The following is a 17,925-nucleotide window of genomic DNA, read 5'->3' as shown; positions in this document are numbered from 1 at the left end:
AGAGAGAAAGAGAGAGAAAGAGAGAGAGAGAGAGGGGGGGGGGAAGGGAGAACGGCCATCCTCGCGTTTCACTGAACTTTTCACTTAGCCACGGTCGCCGATAAAAAGTTGGCTGATCTAATAATCGGCGACACACCAGTGACTCCAACCACGATCGAAGTTTTTCAAACGATTTCGCGGTGAGGTTGCCGCGAGCGACAACTCTCAAAAATGTGCCGCGTGTGACCTAGGTGGGACTCGATGGAAAAAGGGGAGATCTTACTTCGCCGCGAGTTTTCTAGATGGGACGGGAAAGAATTTTATTCCCGATGATGTCAAAAAGAAAGAGAAAGAGAGAGGGGGGGGGGGGGAGGAGAGATAGAGCATGCGGTGGAAATTTGCTGATTTATTCTCGGAAGGTTCCCTCGGAACTACGTACATCATCCCTTTCGGCGCGTATATCAAATGTCAGTCGTACAAACTTGTCTTAATCTTCAATCACCCATAATTTAAAAACTGACTGATTACGTTCTTTCTTTTATTTTTAAGGACAATTTTAAATTAATCGAAAAGCTCATAAACATAAAATAGCTTGCTGGGATATCCTGTATAGATAAGTGTAGATGTGTCGCAACAGAGTTAGCGGGGGCAGAACGTTTTTCGGTGTATACATATTATATAATTGTATTTTGTGTTAGCTTACCACCCGTGACGCGACACGTGAGATAAGGTGTATCGCCTTCCTCATAAGGGCCAGCTGTGCCGTTCAAGATGCGACCCCATCGATCCAAAATGGTTGGCTGCTCCGGTGGAACTGAAATAGAAAAGAAAATTTGTATAAGGTCTAGTTCCAGAAACAAAAAAAATTAAATTATAATAATTATAACTTATTTTTAATATACCTATAATAATAAAATATAAAATATATATTTATCCTTTTATATTATATATTATTATATATATAATAATATTATATTAATATATATATATATATATATATATATATATATATATATGGCTACATAAAACATTATTATTATTATTGTCTTCTATATCTCCTACGAGAACACTATTTTAGCACAATGAAATTAATATAGTAAACAAACCAATAAAACTTAAATATCAAATAATTACAAGATAGAGAAATGTAATTAAAGATGTCGAATCAGTAAAAATAACTTTTTAAAAAATTTGTTTATTATTTGGTGGCTTAATTGATCATTTCACTATTTAAATGCGTGACGTAATTTTTGTAGGATTTTGGTTGCTTTCACGAGTCGTATAGGCCTTATTAAGGTTTTACAAGAGTAGCAAGAGCTTGGACACAGCGTGGATATCAAAGATATTTATGTCACTTGAGTTATGCATTTAGCCGTCACTGGCTTCCTGCTTTGCTTCATTGTATTTGGAACAAATTCAGCGTACCTGCAACGGGATACGTGCTTGGGTATCGGCTACACCGGTGTGTAGCTATGATCGTTCACGGATTAAGCGCAGCGATATTTTTTCGCGGAATATTCGCTCTCGCGAAATCGAAGCGGAGTCGGATAAACCGGCCAGGATATTTCTCTTGCTTTTTTCATTATTTTGGAAGTTACGCGCATACGTCGAACGTATCCGGCATTTTATCAACGAGGTTGGTGGCACTCGCTCTTCTCTCTTTCTTCTCTGCTCTCCTACACCGCTACAAATCGCGTTTATCTCCCCCTCTTTCTCCTGTCCTTTGCTCATTTCCCTGCTCTTTTAGATATTTTTCGTAAATTATTGCGTAAATTGCGGCCTTAGGTAAAGCGTCTCGACTCCTGTTTGCTATTGCGGAGTAATTTTCGGCAACCGTAATCGCGTGGATGTATATATCAACGTTTTATCGATTTTTTTTTAATTTAAAAAGTCAGTGCTCCGGTATTTTCAAAGTACGCAGTTCTCGACTAGGTAGAATATTGCTACTCGATATATCGGCTGAAGGATCTATGGGTGAGTTTACTCGACACTGCGAATCCTGCGTTTAACGATATGTGTATACGAGAACGTACACCAGCCACTCTGACGCAGCCTTTTCTCCCTCGAAACCTCCCCCGCACGTTCGCCGTACGATATTTGCTAGAAAGAGAAGTATGCGTATATCTATTGAACTGTGAAATATTCAACGCGGATTTCACAGTTCGTAGTACCGACTGGGGGTTTTTTTTTACGAGCAATCCTAGGGCCGCTCGGCCGACTCGAGCCTTAAAAAAAATTGTTTAAACGGAGAGTACTCTCGCGTTTATGGGATGCTGTGATCACAGCTTCAGCAAGCCATAAATGAGTGATACGCGCGTTAGCCTATCGTCGAATAAATGTTTGTATAATTAAATATATGTGTAACGTGTGTCGATTTGATATAATTGCCCGCTAATAATTACCTTGTCTACTCATCTATAAGAAAAATTTTGTTGCGATGTTTACGTCGAAATGTACGCCGGCTGTACGTGCACTCCGACAAAAATCCCCGAAATAGCTCGAGAATCTTCGTACCGCATTAAGGAAAATCCCGCGTTAAAGAAAAACACGATCGCGGGAGAAGGTTAAGCACAAATCTAGTTTTTCTAATTGTAAGTAGCAGTGACGACCAGCGTGAGCGCCAAGCGGATCATCGCGGAAAACGATCAAAAATCCGTGTATGATAACGCATGGTTCCCCGACGGCGGCATTTAATCAAACGTTCTTCTCGCGTTCCGACAAATTGAATTTTGGGGTATCCACCGTAACATCCTCCCGCCAACACCTCGGTGGCTGGCCCGAGAGTGAGCCTTTTCTCCTCTTTTCCCGTCTTCTTCATCCGGCCGTATCCCTTTGCCGCTCTCCCGTTCTCCTGCTTTCCCACTTTTCAGCCATCTCCTCTTCTCTCGTGATGGCGCAACGCCGCGATGAAATTTTCTCCCTATCCGCCGTTTCACCTGCCGGAACGTACCTGTAAAGTATTCACGAGGATTTATGGCCGCTTTTCAATCCATAATCGGGGTATACCCCGGGTGGGAAATAAAGCGTCATCCATCGTGGCCACGCACGTCAGCGTGCCAATCAATCGATGCCCGGCGCGTCTCTCGGTCTCACTCTCTCTTTATTTTTTTTATCTTCTCTATTTTGGTGCACACTCTCGTCTCGTCCTTTTATTTTCAACGCCATGGCTCGAAATTTCACTCTGGTTTCCTGGTCGCTCTACTCTTCTTTTTGAGCTCTTCATCTTTTTTTTTTATTTTTTTTTATTTTTCCCCTTACAGACAGCCTTGGGAGAGGCTCGGAATGGAAAGGGAACGTCGAGGAGATATCACTGTAGGATTTTCGCATGGAAAACGCCTCGCAGAAAGCCCCTTGTGTTAAGCTCGTTTGACGCTGCGCGCGCACGGACTAAGCTTCAGGCGTAGATTAATTAAATCCGCATCAAAGTCGATGCGCGAGAGCGTGCGAATTGCTTTCCTCGATGTTGCTATTCGTTTCCAATTCATTTTCTTCAAGTGCGTCCTCGTCCTTCCCTTTGGAATCGCGCTCGTTATTTATAAAATCGTAATTTTAGATATCCCATCGAGTGTATATTCTTACCTCGTAATTACGTTTTATAATACGAAAGGTGAAGATAAATTACGTAAATTACGTAAACTACGGCAAATTATTCTACGTGCAATATATCAGAATTCGTACCAAATTGCTTGAAACGCAACTTGAATCCACGTTCCATAATTATATCACTTTATATGAATAATTTCAAATTTCTCAATGCTTTATCAAATAGTTTTTGTAAAATCTAAAAGTGTAATTAAAATTAAATTGCTATAAAAGTAACAACGCATAATGATATTACAGAATTCTGATTTATATTGATATTAATATTAATATAATTAAACATTATTAATGTTAACTATAATGTTGTAAAATTAACGTTCTAAATTTAATCGACTGCGGTTAAAGGAAGGATCAATGTCCTTCTTCCAAATTGCGCGTAACGCAACCGATACGTAATAACAATTAAACGTCACATTTGGATGACGATGCGGCGAGCATGGTAATGTTCGCGTAACATTTAATGACATCGCCGATAATTTAGTCCAATTTACTTCGAAAAGCTGCGTATCCGGGCAAATTAAATGAGGATCATAGCATGTCGTGCATCATCCGATCTGCGACGATCCGCGACGGGCGACGACACCCCGGAGAGCTTAATTTCTACGAGACTCTGGGGGCGATATTTCGCTGGACTTTTGCGCGACCACGGCACACCTGGTATATTTTCTCTCTGCTCTTTAATCCAGGATCCATCTCGATCACTCGGCAATCTCTCTATATAAAAGCCGAGAAGATTATTTATTGAACCTGAGACTACGCTAACGTCAAAATAGAGACCATATCCGCGATAAATAAATCGGAAATCAAGAGAAACGTTTATTTTGTTTTTTGACAGAAAAAAATGAATAAAATAAATATTTTAAAGTTTAATGTCTTAAATCGACATATTCTTATAAAATATACATCTTTGTTAAAATTCTTTCTAAGGTAAGACATCTTTGTTTAAAAAAATTAAAAATTCCTTCATTTGTTTTAATAAAAATTTGAGTAAGTTGGCGATATATTTGTATTTGACATATAGATTACTTCCTTCTGTGATTCGCAACATAAAAAAATTGTTCTCAACTGATTAGCTTAAGTCACCGAATGTGTATCTTTTCAATAGATATGAAATAAGACATTAATATTGTGTGACAAGTTTCAATATATTTATATTCCCATGTCCCGGATTGACGCAAATCCGGGAAGGTATAGAGACATTCGGCGGAATTATTCGTCAATCTGTAAAATCGCTTTTCGTGCGGACGCGAGAGAGGCATGAAATACACGGAATTTATTTGTTATAGATTTCATTATCGGATTTAACCAGTCGAGTGAAACGAAGTCAACGAAAAATCTGAAATTAAGCAATTAACCGTCACGACGTATTGCGACGTATTGCGAGGGAATGAAGTCATTCTTTATCGGAATATCGCGTCGCGATGAATTGATGAAGCGAAAGGCGAAGGTACTAAAAGCCTGCATGATGAAATTCTGAAAGAAAGCTAAATTTCATCTCGTTTATCGAGCAAAGCAGGCGTCTCATTTGATCACATAACAGGCATTACGTTCATTAATCGCTTGGAAGTGTTTCGGAGAGAGGGCAATATATCGTCGGGCAAAAGTATGTATTCTTTTACGTGTGTGTCACAGGTATTTTCTAGTTTATTTTCTTATAGACCCTCGGGAAGATCAAGTATTAACAAGTTACATGTCAGACGTGATGCCAAATCATATATTAAACGTGTCGCATTTATGAAACTGTGTCGATTAAACTCGTCAAGTCACAAATGGTTAAGTTAATAAATACTGCGACGCGACGCTTTGATTCTGCACTTTCTTTTATTTTTTATTTTTGCTTTTAATTAATAGAAATCTGAAAAAGCTAGAGATATATTTTTGTACGCGCGGTACCACACAGATTACCCTCTTCAGTATATAACGTAAGATCGATACCCCGTGCACGATACTAATCGGGAGTTACACACGCGCGCGTGGGTGTAGATATCTCGGAGAAGCATCGCTCGCAGGCGAAACGTAATCGTAGAGTACGCCGGTAGTTACAGATACAACATCGCTTTAGAGATCGAAGTAGCCGTTCATTTCTGCAAATAGGAAGTCTAGTTTCGCGTGCAATGTCGTACACATGTAACAGTCCGCCTCTGCAAATATGGAGTTTAATTTGCCTGCGACGTTACGTATATGCATCTGCCTCTTAAATGTCTTGTATATGTATATATCCAGTTATCCATTGTTATACAAGTAACGTAGAACGCTATAAGGTCGACAAATAAATTTATTTCTCTATATTTCTGTTGCAAAATACCACGCCACGTTTTTAACCCGCGGTTCTTTTTTCCTCTCCGTAGATATTTACCATCGAATCCTTGTGTATAAGGTAAATTAGTAGACAAAATCTGCTCTAATTACTGTTTCACGCGGTCAGAGTTTCGATCTGCTTGCGCGTACCTTGCTATCGTTATTTACGACAATTGAGAAGTTGTACGTTGAATGCTACTCGTTCACGCTCTAGGTATCGAGTGGTATCGAGAACCGTGGCGGGGCCTGCTGAGGCCCGTGTGTGAAGTTAGTGGAAGAGATTGGGCACGACTGGATGGAAATTGTAATGGCAATTACCATTGGTAATCAATGGGCCGCGCTCAGATCGCGGCAATAATTTCAAGACCGGCTGGAAAACGGACGGTTCTGTGTACTAGCGCGCGTATGCGTCTACGTGTGGGGTGGAAGAACCAAAGTGGCGGAGGCGTGTGCTCACCGCAATTTTAATTGAGTTAATTTTAAGCTCGCGGGCCACCGAGATACGGGCGGCTTCGCGTGCGCGCGAATAAAGCGTCGAAAAGAAAGATTTCGGCGGGCATTACGGTTGCGTGCAGTTAAAAACATTTTTCCAGCAACATATCTTTTTTTTGTATCTACTGGTATTATCTCACCTAAAATTTTCAAAATCGACTTACAGCACATTTTTTCTTGGCACACGGAAGTTACATTTTGCCTCGGGTATCTATCGGATTCGAGAATGCTTTCCGAAAAATTTACACGAGTTTTTCCCTGGTGTTGAGAGTAAATGCGTTCACGTCCACAATTTTGTAAAAAGCAAGAAAATACGAAGAGTTAATGATTCGTCGTTACGATATCAAAGACGATCATGAACTTGGCAATTCAACGAAACTACAATCAGCCGCATTCTCTTAAAATTGTAAAAATGGCGATAACGAGCTAGCGGCTGGTACTACGCATGTCCCAAATGGCCACGTGCAATCAAGTCGCGATTTTTATTACATTTTTTTTTGCACAAATTCATGGCGCGTAGAAACCAGCAAACACACACACACACACACATCACGCGAATGCACGGATCGGCAAAGAGAATATTCGTGATTTTTATCAAAGAAGGGTTTGCAATGTAAATGGAATGAATCCGCGTGAATAGTCGATTACAAAGTGTATGTGTATGATGTAATTAAAATTATTATTTTATTACAGAATACGCGCGGTGAAATATCGTAAATTCAATGAAGTATAAAGTATGGAGGATGCGTTTTAAAGATATTACAAATAAAGGATCATGATCATGTTATTACGACGCGACTTTTAAACAGGAGCAATATTTCATTGCCGATAATCGGAATATTCCCCGATTGAGGAAACGGTTTTTGCTGAGGATATTTGCCACAGGAATGTATGAAATTGTTATACGGGGGTTGACCTACTGACCCGCAGGTTCAAACAGATTGGTCGCGCGGTTATCGAGATTCCGGCTAACTCCCTATGGGGCAGATCGTACATCGAGATGGCATTCGCAGACGAAATTACGTGTCACGAAAATATTCGCTTATTATTCCGCCGCCCTCGGCACTCAAAAACGAATATTGCCACACATTTCCGAGAGATTATTTATCTTCCGCGCACGGAAACGATCTGCGCCCCGCCACTTCTTCCCGAATATATATCACTTACAGCTACACGAAGGCAACGATCAAGTGAAGATTGAAGAAACGTGGACGGGAAGTTAACGGATCGTTTGTCATGTTCCAGCTCGTTTTCCGTAAATTTTTGCGTCGCGGCGACGGTCACGTTGAACGCGGAAATTCCAGCGGGATGGATGATTAATTGAAATCACTTCTCTCTCGGGATTTTTGCGAAACGGGATTTAATCGTGTATCTCGTTTTATAACTGTATTACGTTACACGGTGCATTAACTGCATAGGAATAAGCAGATTCCATCTCTCTCGTTTCCTTGTATTTTGTATTCACCGTCGTGCGGATTACCTTGTCATTTAACTGCATAACAATAGTACCGCGGCTCGCCGAGCGTGTTTCATTTCATTTCTTCCAAGCGCGACATGCGTATGCGAAAATTTTCTCCCGTCACATTTTCGGCACTTAAACGCGACGTGAACAGCGAGCTGACGTTATGCAAGCCGAATAAAGTTATCGATCGCGACACACAAGTGATGGAAAGTATAAATTATATATACGAGATGATGTGTAAAACATATATCGAGAAAATGTTAGAGACGTAATGTGTAACATTCGCAAAATTGAACAAAAAGGATTTGTGAAACGAGTGGTATTGCTTCAATTCGTCGATAACAGATTTGTTTCATATTTATTTATATTTTATGTGATCCGGCGCGCGGCGTCTTTCCGTTTCGAATCCAACATGCGTTATCTTGTCATATTGTTGCGCATTGTTTCTTCATCTTCGTTTGAACTCATGGTGATCGGGAAAGACGCGTGTTTCAGGTTGTCGTATGTCGTATCGGGGTCGTAACGTAAATTGTTATCGACAGGAATATCATTGCTCGCGCCCTCGCGGCGCGGGCGTGGGCGTACAGTATCGGTTAAGGCGACGTCGCTGGAGTGCAGGCGGCTAAATCGATTCTCAAGCAATTACCACCTACGTAACACGAGCGTTTGAACCGACGTGCTAAACAGGGACTGCGACTTCGTGCCATGAGATTCCCTCCTCTCCTTCCCCCCCGTTTATCGAGAAGCGAGCGTAAACGATTGAATCGGGCGCAAGTTTTTCCCCTTTTAAACGCAACGTGAAATACCAACGCGAACCGAGAAGACGTCCGACGGCAATTCTGCCGTAATGCTAAAGAGAAATCGGGCTGCGGTGGAAGGAGCGGGATCACGAAAACGCTGCTTCGCACGTCGACAAACTGGTCAACAAGTTAGAATCGGGAAGTTGCGATGTTGTTAGAGAAGGACATTCACAAAAGAGACAAGTTTTTCCGTTTATTCGTTGCTCGTAATGAGCGAAGTTGCGCGACCCTATAATACCACGACAATTCGCTGAATTTAATATGCATCGCGATAGAATTCTAACTGGAGCCAAGCTCTTGATTTTCTCCGCTTTTCACCCTTTTCTATCGTTTTCTCATTCTTCGCCTGCGCGAGCCGATCGTCTTCGCATCGACGCGACAAGATTTTCGATATACCACGCTATTATCTCTGCGAGGGAGTGAATTGCACGCTAATGGATTACATCCAGCGGACGGTTACGTTCGAGTTAAGATCCATCATTCGTAACTGCGCTATTAAACCCCCCCGAGGCTCTCTCTCTCTCACCGACGTGAAGGATTACATGTATATATGCGTCGGCGACACGACGCGGGTGCTCTGTCCTCGGATTTCAATAAAAACGTCAAATTTTATTTTCAAATTTACCAGCACTACCGTCGCGCCCATCGTTCATGTTCCTTGTCACCGTCGAGCTCGTCTTCCTTCGTCTGGGTCTAGGGTCCCGTGTCGTTTTTCCTCTTCTTCCGTTCGTCTTCCTCTTTCTCCGCTTCTCCTCCTCCTCCTTCTCCCTTTCTCAGTGAGTCTCTCCCGGTAGGGTCTGTTCGCTGCATGTCACCGAGTGTGTGTGTTCCCTTCGTTTCCCTCGCAGAAAACCGATCGCGATAGAAACGAGAGTTTCAACCTATTGGCGCGATGGCGAATGGCGAGACCGCGTATTATTTTCGAGACGTAATCGGTCGTTATATTCTCGCTACTGCGCTCTGAATACGTTTAACAGTCGCGAGTTGAAACTTGAAACGAATGGCATAATTGGAACAGCTCGGACATAACACGTGTGATGTCTAAATATCTCTCGAGTTTCGCGTGGTGTAACAAGATAGGTATTCCCTCGACTCGACGTATGTCGAAAGACGTCCGCGACAGGAATATGGAAAGGTACGTCGGCGATACAGTGGTATAACCCAGTGGCAAACGGTTTGTCAGGAGGTCGTGAATTAATTCGCGCTCGGCACCACCTACCCGGCCCACCCGCTCACTCGCCGGAAAGTTAAATTCACGAGTCGTGTGCGAGGTACACGAGTTTCCACTATCGTTCTAAAATTCAAACGAGCCACCGGCGAACTGGGCACGGTACTCGATCGTCGGGGTCGCGCCGCGGTTTTAAAATACTTGTACGACCGAGACCACCTGAGTCGACTGCGAAACGAAATTCGCGAGCGATATCTCGCAGGAGAGAAGGGTGGACGGGGGAGGGGAAATAACCGTGGTATATGTGGAGTACGCTGCTGGAGGCGACTACATTTTAGAAAGTAAATTGCTCGGAACTTGATACGTTCCGTTTTGAACCAAAGCGACAAATTAGCCATTCTTTTTAATCAAAACTTGAGTTCTTGAAACAAATTGTTAATAAAAATCAATATTATAAGACCGCTGCATGACATGATAATAGAAATGATACCGATACCGATAGGTGATATACATAGGTATAAATGTCAAGCTGTTTATTGCGAAGAATAAAATACTATAGGTAATTATTGCTCGTCAGAAGGTAAAATTCGATGCGCTATTGATAATATGATTAAAAATTGTTCTTAATTCGGAGCTTGCTTTTCTTATGACTGCATCTTTCACGCCAATTTATTCTGGAAAGTCCGTTTCTGGCTTTATTCATCGTCTTGAAGAATATTTCATCTTCCGTTCGAGTGACGGAAGCAGAATGAGACATTCACGAGCGTCGTTCCGATTTAAGGTAATCGCCCTCGTCCAGCCTTGTTCATCTCTCCATCTCTCGTATGAGATATGACGCGTTTCGCTGAAGAAAGCATAAGCGTGACGAGGCTAGAAGTGAGAGTGGAAAAACGAGGAAATGAACGTGGCAACCTGTTTTATCCTCCATTTCTCTCTCTTTCTCTCTCTACGTCCATCCTTTTTCCTATCCCGTTATTCTCTTCTCCTTTCTCTCTCTCTCTCTCTCTCTCTCTCTCTCTCTCTCTCTCTCTCTCTCTCTCTCTATCTATCTATCTCGCCGCTGGTCGATTTGAATAAGCCTGCTGAGCTTGAAGCTCTCGCGAGTTGAAAAGCCGCACAGTGTTTGTCGAATGCCACTTCGTATGCCAGCAACGCAAAGTACGTTCCTAAGCAGGTGAGCATTTTCATATTCGGCCGTGTGCGCATTGTACGTGAGCGAGTTTTTATGCCAAATGTAGAGACAGGCGAAATGGAACTGAGAATGCAACGGCGACTCTCTTTTTCCCCGACGAAATCTGGGATTACCATCGCCCTCGTTTCGGGTTCACGGGTCGACGAAAGAAACGCTTAAAGCGCGATGATAAAGTTTCAGCGATACGCTTCCGCGTGACTATTACACGTTGTAACAATTATATACATAAAATATTGCCAAATATTTTCGATAGAGTTGAGTGTATAACATTATTATCGCTGTAATCATATCGAAACGTGCTCATTGATACTAATTAAATTATTGTAGGTACAATAATAATTATATCATACTGCATAATTGCATAATTAAATAAATTGTAGCGTAATATTACAAGTTGATAAACTAATCTTTTCCTTGAAAACTGGATATTTGTATGTGGTATATGGAATGTATGGAATAAAATCACACACACACATTGTCAAAAGATTTACAGATGTTCACCGATCAATTAAGCTGCATATTATAAAAGACTGAAATCTCACAAATAATCATTTCTTCGTATTATTGTATATGCAATTTCTTGGCCATTTCTACAATTTTACGAAAAAGATCGTTTTCGTTAATGCGTTAAAAATATTTCTTAATGAAAGAAAAGCGTAAAGGAGAGTAATTATTTTAAAACGTAACTCAGGGAGTTACTTTTCTATTCGCAATTATGAAATAAAGGAACGCGGCTTAGAAATTTTCAAGTTACAACGACGCCGCGACGGTGTGATTATTCGATGTGTAAATTACCAGCGTGGAAATCCGATGACATACCAGGAGCGAAGAATCCCGGCAATCTAGCTACCGTAAATGCCGGGCCTACTTTATCGAGGCGACAATAGCTGCCTGTGGAATGATACGCGGTCGCTCGGGTAATAATAAATATTGGATTCCAACGGATTTCAATATCATTCCGTTGCACGAATCATCCTTCATTTCGCATTATTGGAACAGTTACGAAAGCTTCTTCCCTCCTCTCGTTCTTTTCTTCCTTTTTGCTTTAATCTCTCTCTCTCTCTCTCTCTCTCTCTCTCTCTCTCTCTCTCTCACTCACTCACTCACTCACTCACTCACTCACTCACTCACTCACTCACTCACTCACTCACTCACTACCGCCATCACCAAATCCTGTAACCCGGTGGTCCAGGAACTCCCTTGTTAAATTTTTACGGCCAGCAGTTTTTGCGACGAGCAATGTACGGGGACAAGCGGAAGCGGGTTTCGTGTCATCCTTCAGGATCGCCTGGAATTTATGGGGCTCGGCGCATCAATATACATTTATAGAGCACCGTCGATACATTTAATCGAATATTCGAAGCGGCGGTGAGTCGGGATGAAGGGAGTTCGACGACCTTATACGTACTTACACGTTACCTCTACGTCATACAGGACGTGCCATCGACGCTGATCGATTTCGAATACAAAATCCTCGTATTATTTGAGCTACTAACCTAGGACTAAAAGAGGACCGGGGTTGAGTGGTGATCTGGATGTGACTTTATAGATTTATGGGAATTCTGCAACATGCATTGGCAGTGGTCGTCAAGTATATTAATTGTGCACCAGTTACGAGAGCTATACACTGTTAAATATTAATGGATGAAATTTAAACCAATACCTTGAGTTAAATAACATTTTATTATTTTTAACTATCACGTGTGTCGAAATTTATTATTTTAACTCCATTGTTTTAATTAAATTAACGATATATTGAGTAGGAATAGTGGCGACCTTTAGGAATGGTTAAAATTGACTCAAATTGAGTATATAATTTGACACTACGAATTTAACAATAGAAACGCTTAAACTCGGTGAAAATGTTCGTGACAATCGACAACTTGGGTCGAAATAAACAGCAGAGACATATAGGAAGAGCATATATCAAAGAATTCATAAATAAAAGTTATTTGCTAAACAACGATAAGGCATTTTGAGAATTGATCCGTAAGTGACATCCACGATCCAGTATTCGTTTATATAATTTTATTTAATTAAACTTAAAGAATAGAAAACGGTAATTAAACTGAACAAAATTATTCGCAAAGTTGTCTTTATAATTGATTGTGATAGTTAGATACTTTATTGTTTATTTGGTATTTTTCTGGATAAAAATATAAATTTTTATTCTAGTGATTCAAACCTTCCTACCCTTAATCCTATCCATATTGGTATAACGAATGTGTACCTTCAATAGAACCATGTATGGAGCCAGGTATCTAATAAAATGGCGAGGTACACGATTTTTAACGAAACTATGAGAGAGGGAAACTAATTGGACGCAGAACGATGACGAAAAATAAAATATTTCCTTCGACGGTGTGCGAATGGAACTCGATATGAAAGAAGGCTCTCGATGATGAAAAGATATCCATCTCTTCGCAACAACGTCTTTCATCTTTCCATACACCCTACTTCTGCCTGGCAACGTGGTCAGAGCCGAGCTGATTGGCCGGAACTCCGTGAAAGGAGACTCGATCGAAAAGGACGGGAGAGACTTTTTTCTAGACCTTGTCTCAGTCTGAGATTCGTACCTTCTTTTTCTTACGGGACGACCCCCTACCTACGACCGCGCGAAGTCGATAAGTCAAAGCGGCCGACATTTTAATTATGGCACACTCGGAAATTGCAAGGTACACGGAAACGAATGTAACGCCAGCGAGTCTCGTTAATTCTTCCACAGCCCCCGACCGCGTCTTCCATCCTGCCTCTCTTCCCGACTCACTCTGTATTGTCTCGTACAGAAAATATGTTTCCGAACGATACGATGCGATGCGAATCTGCTTTGATCGCGATATAGGTGAAACAAGTGAACTGATTTTCAATAATTGACAATCAGTTTTTATGTTCTTTTATAAATGGAAATGAAACAAGTTATTTTTCTAAAGAGCTGCCGAGAAAGAAAGAGCTGAGAGAGGGTGAAGTTCCAGGGTTCAAATGTTTAAATGTTCAAATGTTCGTTTTATCTTTTACAATACGTACAATTATTTGCTATTATACAGTTGCGCTGGGTATTTAAGGGATTCCCGGATTCCTGCACGGCTAAATAAATGTCTCCATCTATCTATTTATTTCTTCGGAGCGGCTTTTTTCACAAAACGAAATGGGATCCAACCGTTCTGTTTTTATCGATTTGCGAGATTTGAATTATGATCGTCGCGATATTGGCCGCGGATTAATGTTCAATTTCCGCGCCGGATGTGGTCGCTAATGGACGTGCGAGTGACTCGAGGAAATATTGGAAAAGCGATCGGCATCTTTGAGAAAAGTTTTCGATAATAAATATTCGAATTTCTTTTTTTTTAGGTAAAGTAGATGAGAATCCAAATTATAAACGCCTTTTACCAGAGTTTACTTTTTTATCAAGCGCGTTGCAAGAGAGTAAAGTATTATGTAATGTTTAACGCAAAAATAACGCGAGTCTATGATAATGCTTATGTTCTACTTCCTTTTTCACACAATCGCTCGTTTCGTGCGCGCCTCAAAGTTCCTAATATCTTCTCCTGTTCGTCGTTACCCTCGATAACACAATCGAATCGTAATTACGGTAGCGTGTCTTCGTCCGTCTAGACTTAAAAGTTACGGCAACTCTCGCGAGCAATCGTCAGGGTCGTTTAAGCCTAAGTGGTCTAATTTTCAACCACCAAATGGCTGTCTTCGGATTCCTTAGTACCTCGTTAACCGCCAGTGTGGACGAGGAAGTGTGTCTGCGGGTCTTTATTGGTTTTAGATATCTGCTGAGGTCGCGTATAGAAGTTCCACGAATGAACTACGTACACACACGCACGCGCGCGCGCGTGCGTGCGTGCGTGTGTGTGTGTGTGTGTGTGTGGGGGGGGGGATATATATATATATATCCCACACGATATATATACATCCCCTGACCGTTTGATACTCTTCTCTTCCCGATTCTACTTTCCAAACGGCTTTTCACGATTTTTCTTTCATATTTTACGAACCACGCAGAATTATTTTTGAAATAACTTCCATAAACTCAATTTCGTAAAGAAAATTAATTGATATGGCAATGCAATTTCGCTCGAAAATTTTCAATTTAATCTTCCGCTCGCACTGCCTGCATTCCCGATGCATTTAATGCGCGCGTGCTTTTGCAACTTTCCGAAAGATAGCTAAAATCCGGATGATAGATGAAGCGTTAACGAAGTGTTAGTCGAAGCCGCGGTGATAATTCGAAACCAGCTTATACTTATATGCAGTATTATGGAACCTTTCCCACCGCGAAACTGCTGGCCACTATGTCATCGCAAGCAAGTTGCGACGTCGCCGACGCGACGTTACCCGGGAAAAATGTTATCCGACACCATACGTCTTCAGGATGATGTAAAGAGAGGCAAGGGTCCGTAAGAATAATGCGGGCGTTTTCAGAAGTCGTCGACGGGCGAAATGGATTCTCGCGAGTTATCCATGGGATATGGGTTATGGGTCGAGGAAAGGGGACGAGGAAAACGATGGGGCAAGGCCCATATTCGGATTCGGGACTGGAAGGGATGTGCGAAACGATGACGGATGAAAAAGTGCTCGCGATTCGTATAAAGTGATTTTAAGTGAGAGTCAGCTCGCGTCGAAAGTTTGCCCCGCTGAGATATGACGGCAAATATTAAAATCTGCTGGCCGGTCGGAATTCGTGGCCCTTCGGCGTGAATTCATAAGGGCGAGTGATTCTTACCTCACGTATAGAGGAACACGATAAAATTGCAAGAGTTTAGTATATATAGGGAAGGAAATAATCAGCCAGTCTTTATACCGTTAATGTTTGAACGATTAAAAGACAGTGAATATCAAAATACAAATTTTTCCTGATTAATAGAAAAAAAAAACATTTATCGAGATCATAATAATCAAATAAACGTTTCGTCCATTCTAGCTTATTGCGTATAAATTGCAAGCATATTTATAGACTCACGCATTACGTAATGCACAATCGATGACTTATGTAAAGCCGATCGCCGCACCATCGGCGATCCCCCGCCAAATTTATTGCGGTAACGTACGATTATATAGGCGGCAGGTTCCAGTCTGAGGCATCGATTCGGCGTGAATTCTGGTCGCATCGTAAAGTCAACGGTTTCAATAATACCTCACTATTTTACACGTTCCGTTTATTGCGGTGACGCGTAACAGTAATTTGCCAGAAAAAAAGATGGAAATTCTATATATAGACGACCAACGACCAACGACCGTCACGCGCAATAAAGATCCCGCTCGACGACGTCGCCGTCGTCGTGGTGTGTTCCTAGCGGTGGGTCGGATGTCGCGTAGATGTTACTAGGAAGAAGAAGGTGGGAAGATACGCTCCTGTTGAGATATTCGTCTCTTGGCGGTGGATACGGCGAGGAAAATTTTGTGTACTTATCGAGTTATGTACTCGCTTCACGTTTGTCGGATGTATCGAGCCAATTTGGGCGTCTGCAGTCAGATCAACTGCAGCTGCAGGCGAGAGGGAGACGAGGGGACGGGAGAGGGGGGGAGAAGGCGCGGGAGGCCGAGTGCGGATAGCGAGGGGATCCGGAGAGCCAAGCCGGAAGGTAAAGGAGCCGATTTCTACGCTAATATTTGCGAAACATTACTCTAAGGTAAAGCGACACATACTTGCGGAATGAACACTCGTCGTCGAGAAGGACTCCACCTCTCGTCAAGGGTAAGATAAAGAGGGGAGGGAGCCGCGACGTTCTTAGTGGGACATCTTGCGCCGAATTTCACCGGCGCGGTTCGTGAATTTCGACGGCGAATCGAGTTCGTTTGCTATGATTTGCATCTGAATCGAGTCGACGCCCGTGCACAATTAGATCGATCGACTGTGATGAGACCGTTCGAATGATTGGATTGGCCTCCTGGAGAAACATCGTCGAGAAAAATGTATAAAATTTTACCGCTTTGAAGTGTCTCGAGTCTTTCACACGGAAACTTCAAGTAGAACCATACATTTTCGCCGGCTTTTGACGTCATGGGATTTACGTTATCACTTTAAAGAGAAGAAAATCTTTCGAGTTAAAAAATATATGACTGATTTTGATTTATTACCTTATGTGCATAAAAATGTTATTTTTTATTATTTTCTTATTAATTGCAAATAATTTAAATATATCTTATATCTTTTTTACATGAGGAAAAAACCATGAGTTTGGCCATAAAAAATCTTATTTAAAATCTTATTCTAAATCAACATTGCACGTAATAGGTATACAACGTGTACTAAATATTTCGAATTTTATATTTGCAACGGTTACATTATTTTCCATCAAAATACATACAAGCGAGCCTCCCCTCCGCATGTACGCTTTATCGTTATTTAATAATTAAGCGGATTAAAAGGTTATCCTTTTATTTGTTTAATAAACTCACGCAAACACGCATACGCCAACGCGCGGAACGAGTGTTGGATTATAAACTGAGCAATCGGCCGCGAGAACGAGAAATTCTCTTTGAGCGACCTCGCCGTTTCTCTAGCACTTCGAGGGGGTGACCTCGATAGTTCGAATCAGCCACAAACGATGACGTAATTCGGGCGGCGCGGCGGCGATATTAGTCGAGATGTTCGGATACCTCCGGCAACTAACGCGATTACCGAGCCGTTTTTGGTTACCCGCGCGAGATCGTAATGCCAGGAGGGGTGCGAGGAATGCCCGCACCACACTACCACCCTCGCGTTTTCCCCCACGTCGTAGAGCCACACGTCCGCACTCCCCGTTTGTTCCGGCCGCGCGTTATATGCCGAGGGCTCGAGGGCCCGGAGAGATGTGCGGGCGAAACTTCTTCAGCAAGTACTGCGCATAGCACCGGCATCTACTTGGAATAATTCGCGTAGTTAGCGCGCAGCAGTTTATCACGCCGCGGGTGACAACGTTCGCTCGCCCGTATATATGTGTATATA

General features: G+C 42.0%; 1 protein-coding gene across 1 annotated transcript in view; it reads right to left on the bottom strand.

The window, feature by feature from the left end:
• Positions 1-17,925, bottom strand: part of LOC139772434 (kin of IRRE-like protein 1) — a 346,418-nt gene that overhangs the window by 61,403 nt on the left and 267,090 nt on the right. The window contains exon 4 of the mRNA XM_071706124.1: positions 683-793. Within this exon, the coding sequence (XP_071562225.1) occupies positions 683-793 (111 nt within the window). The remainder of the gene's footprint in view (positions 1-682; positions 794-17,925) is intronic.

Source organism: Temnothorax nylanderi, unplaced genomic scaffold (genome assembly GCF_030848795.1).
Source record: "Temnothorax nylanderi isolate EJ_2023f unplaced genomic scaffold, tnyl_v1.0 TNYL_tig0049_pilon, whole genome shotgun sequence".
Classification (NCBI taxonomy): Eukaryota; Metazoa; Arthropoda; class Insecta; order Hymenoptera; family Formicidae; genus Temnothorax; species Temnothorax nylanderi.
The sequence above is the reverse complement of the archived record's forward strand: the minus strand, read 5'-3'. Positions and strand labels throughout refer to the sequence as shown.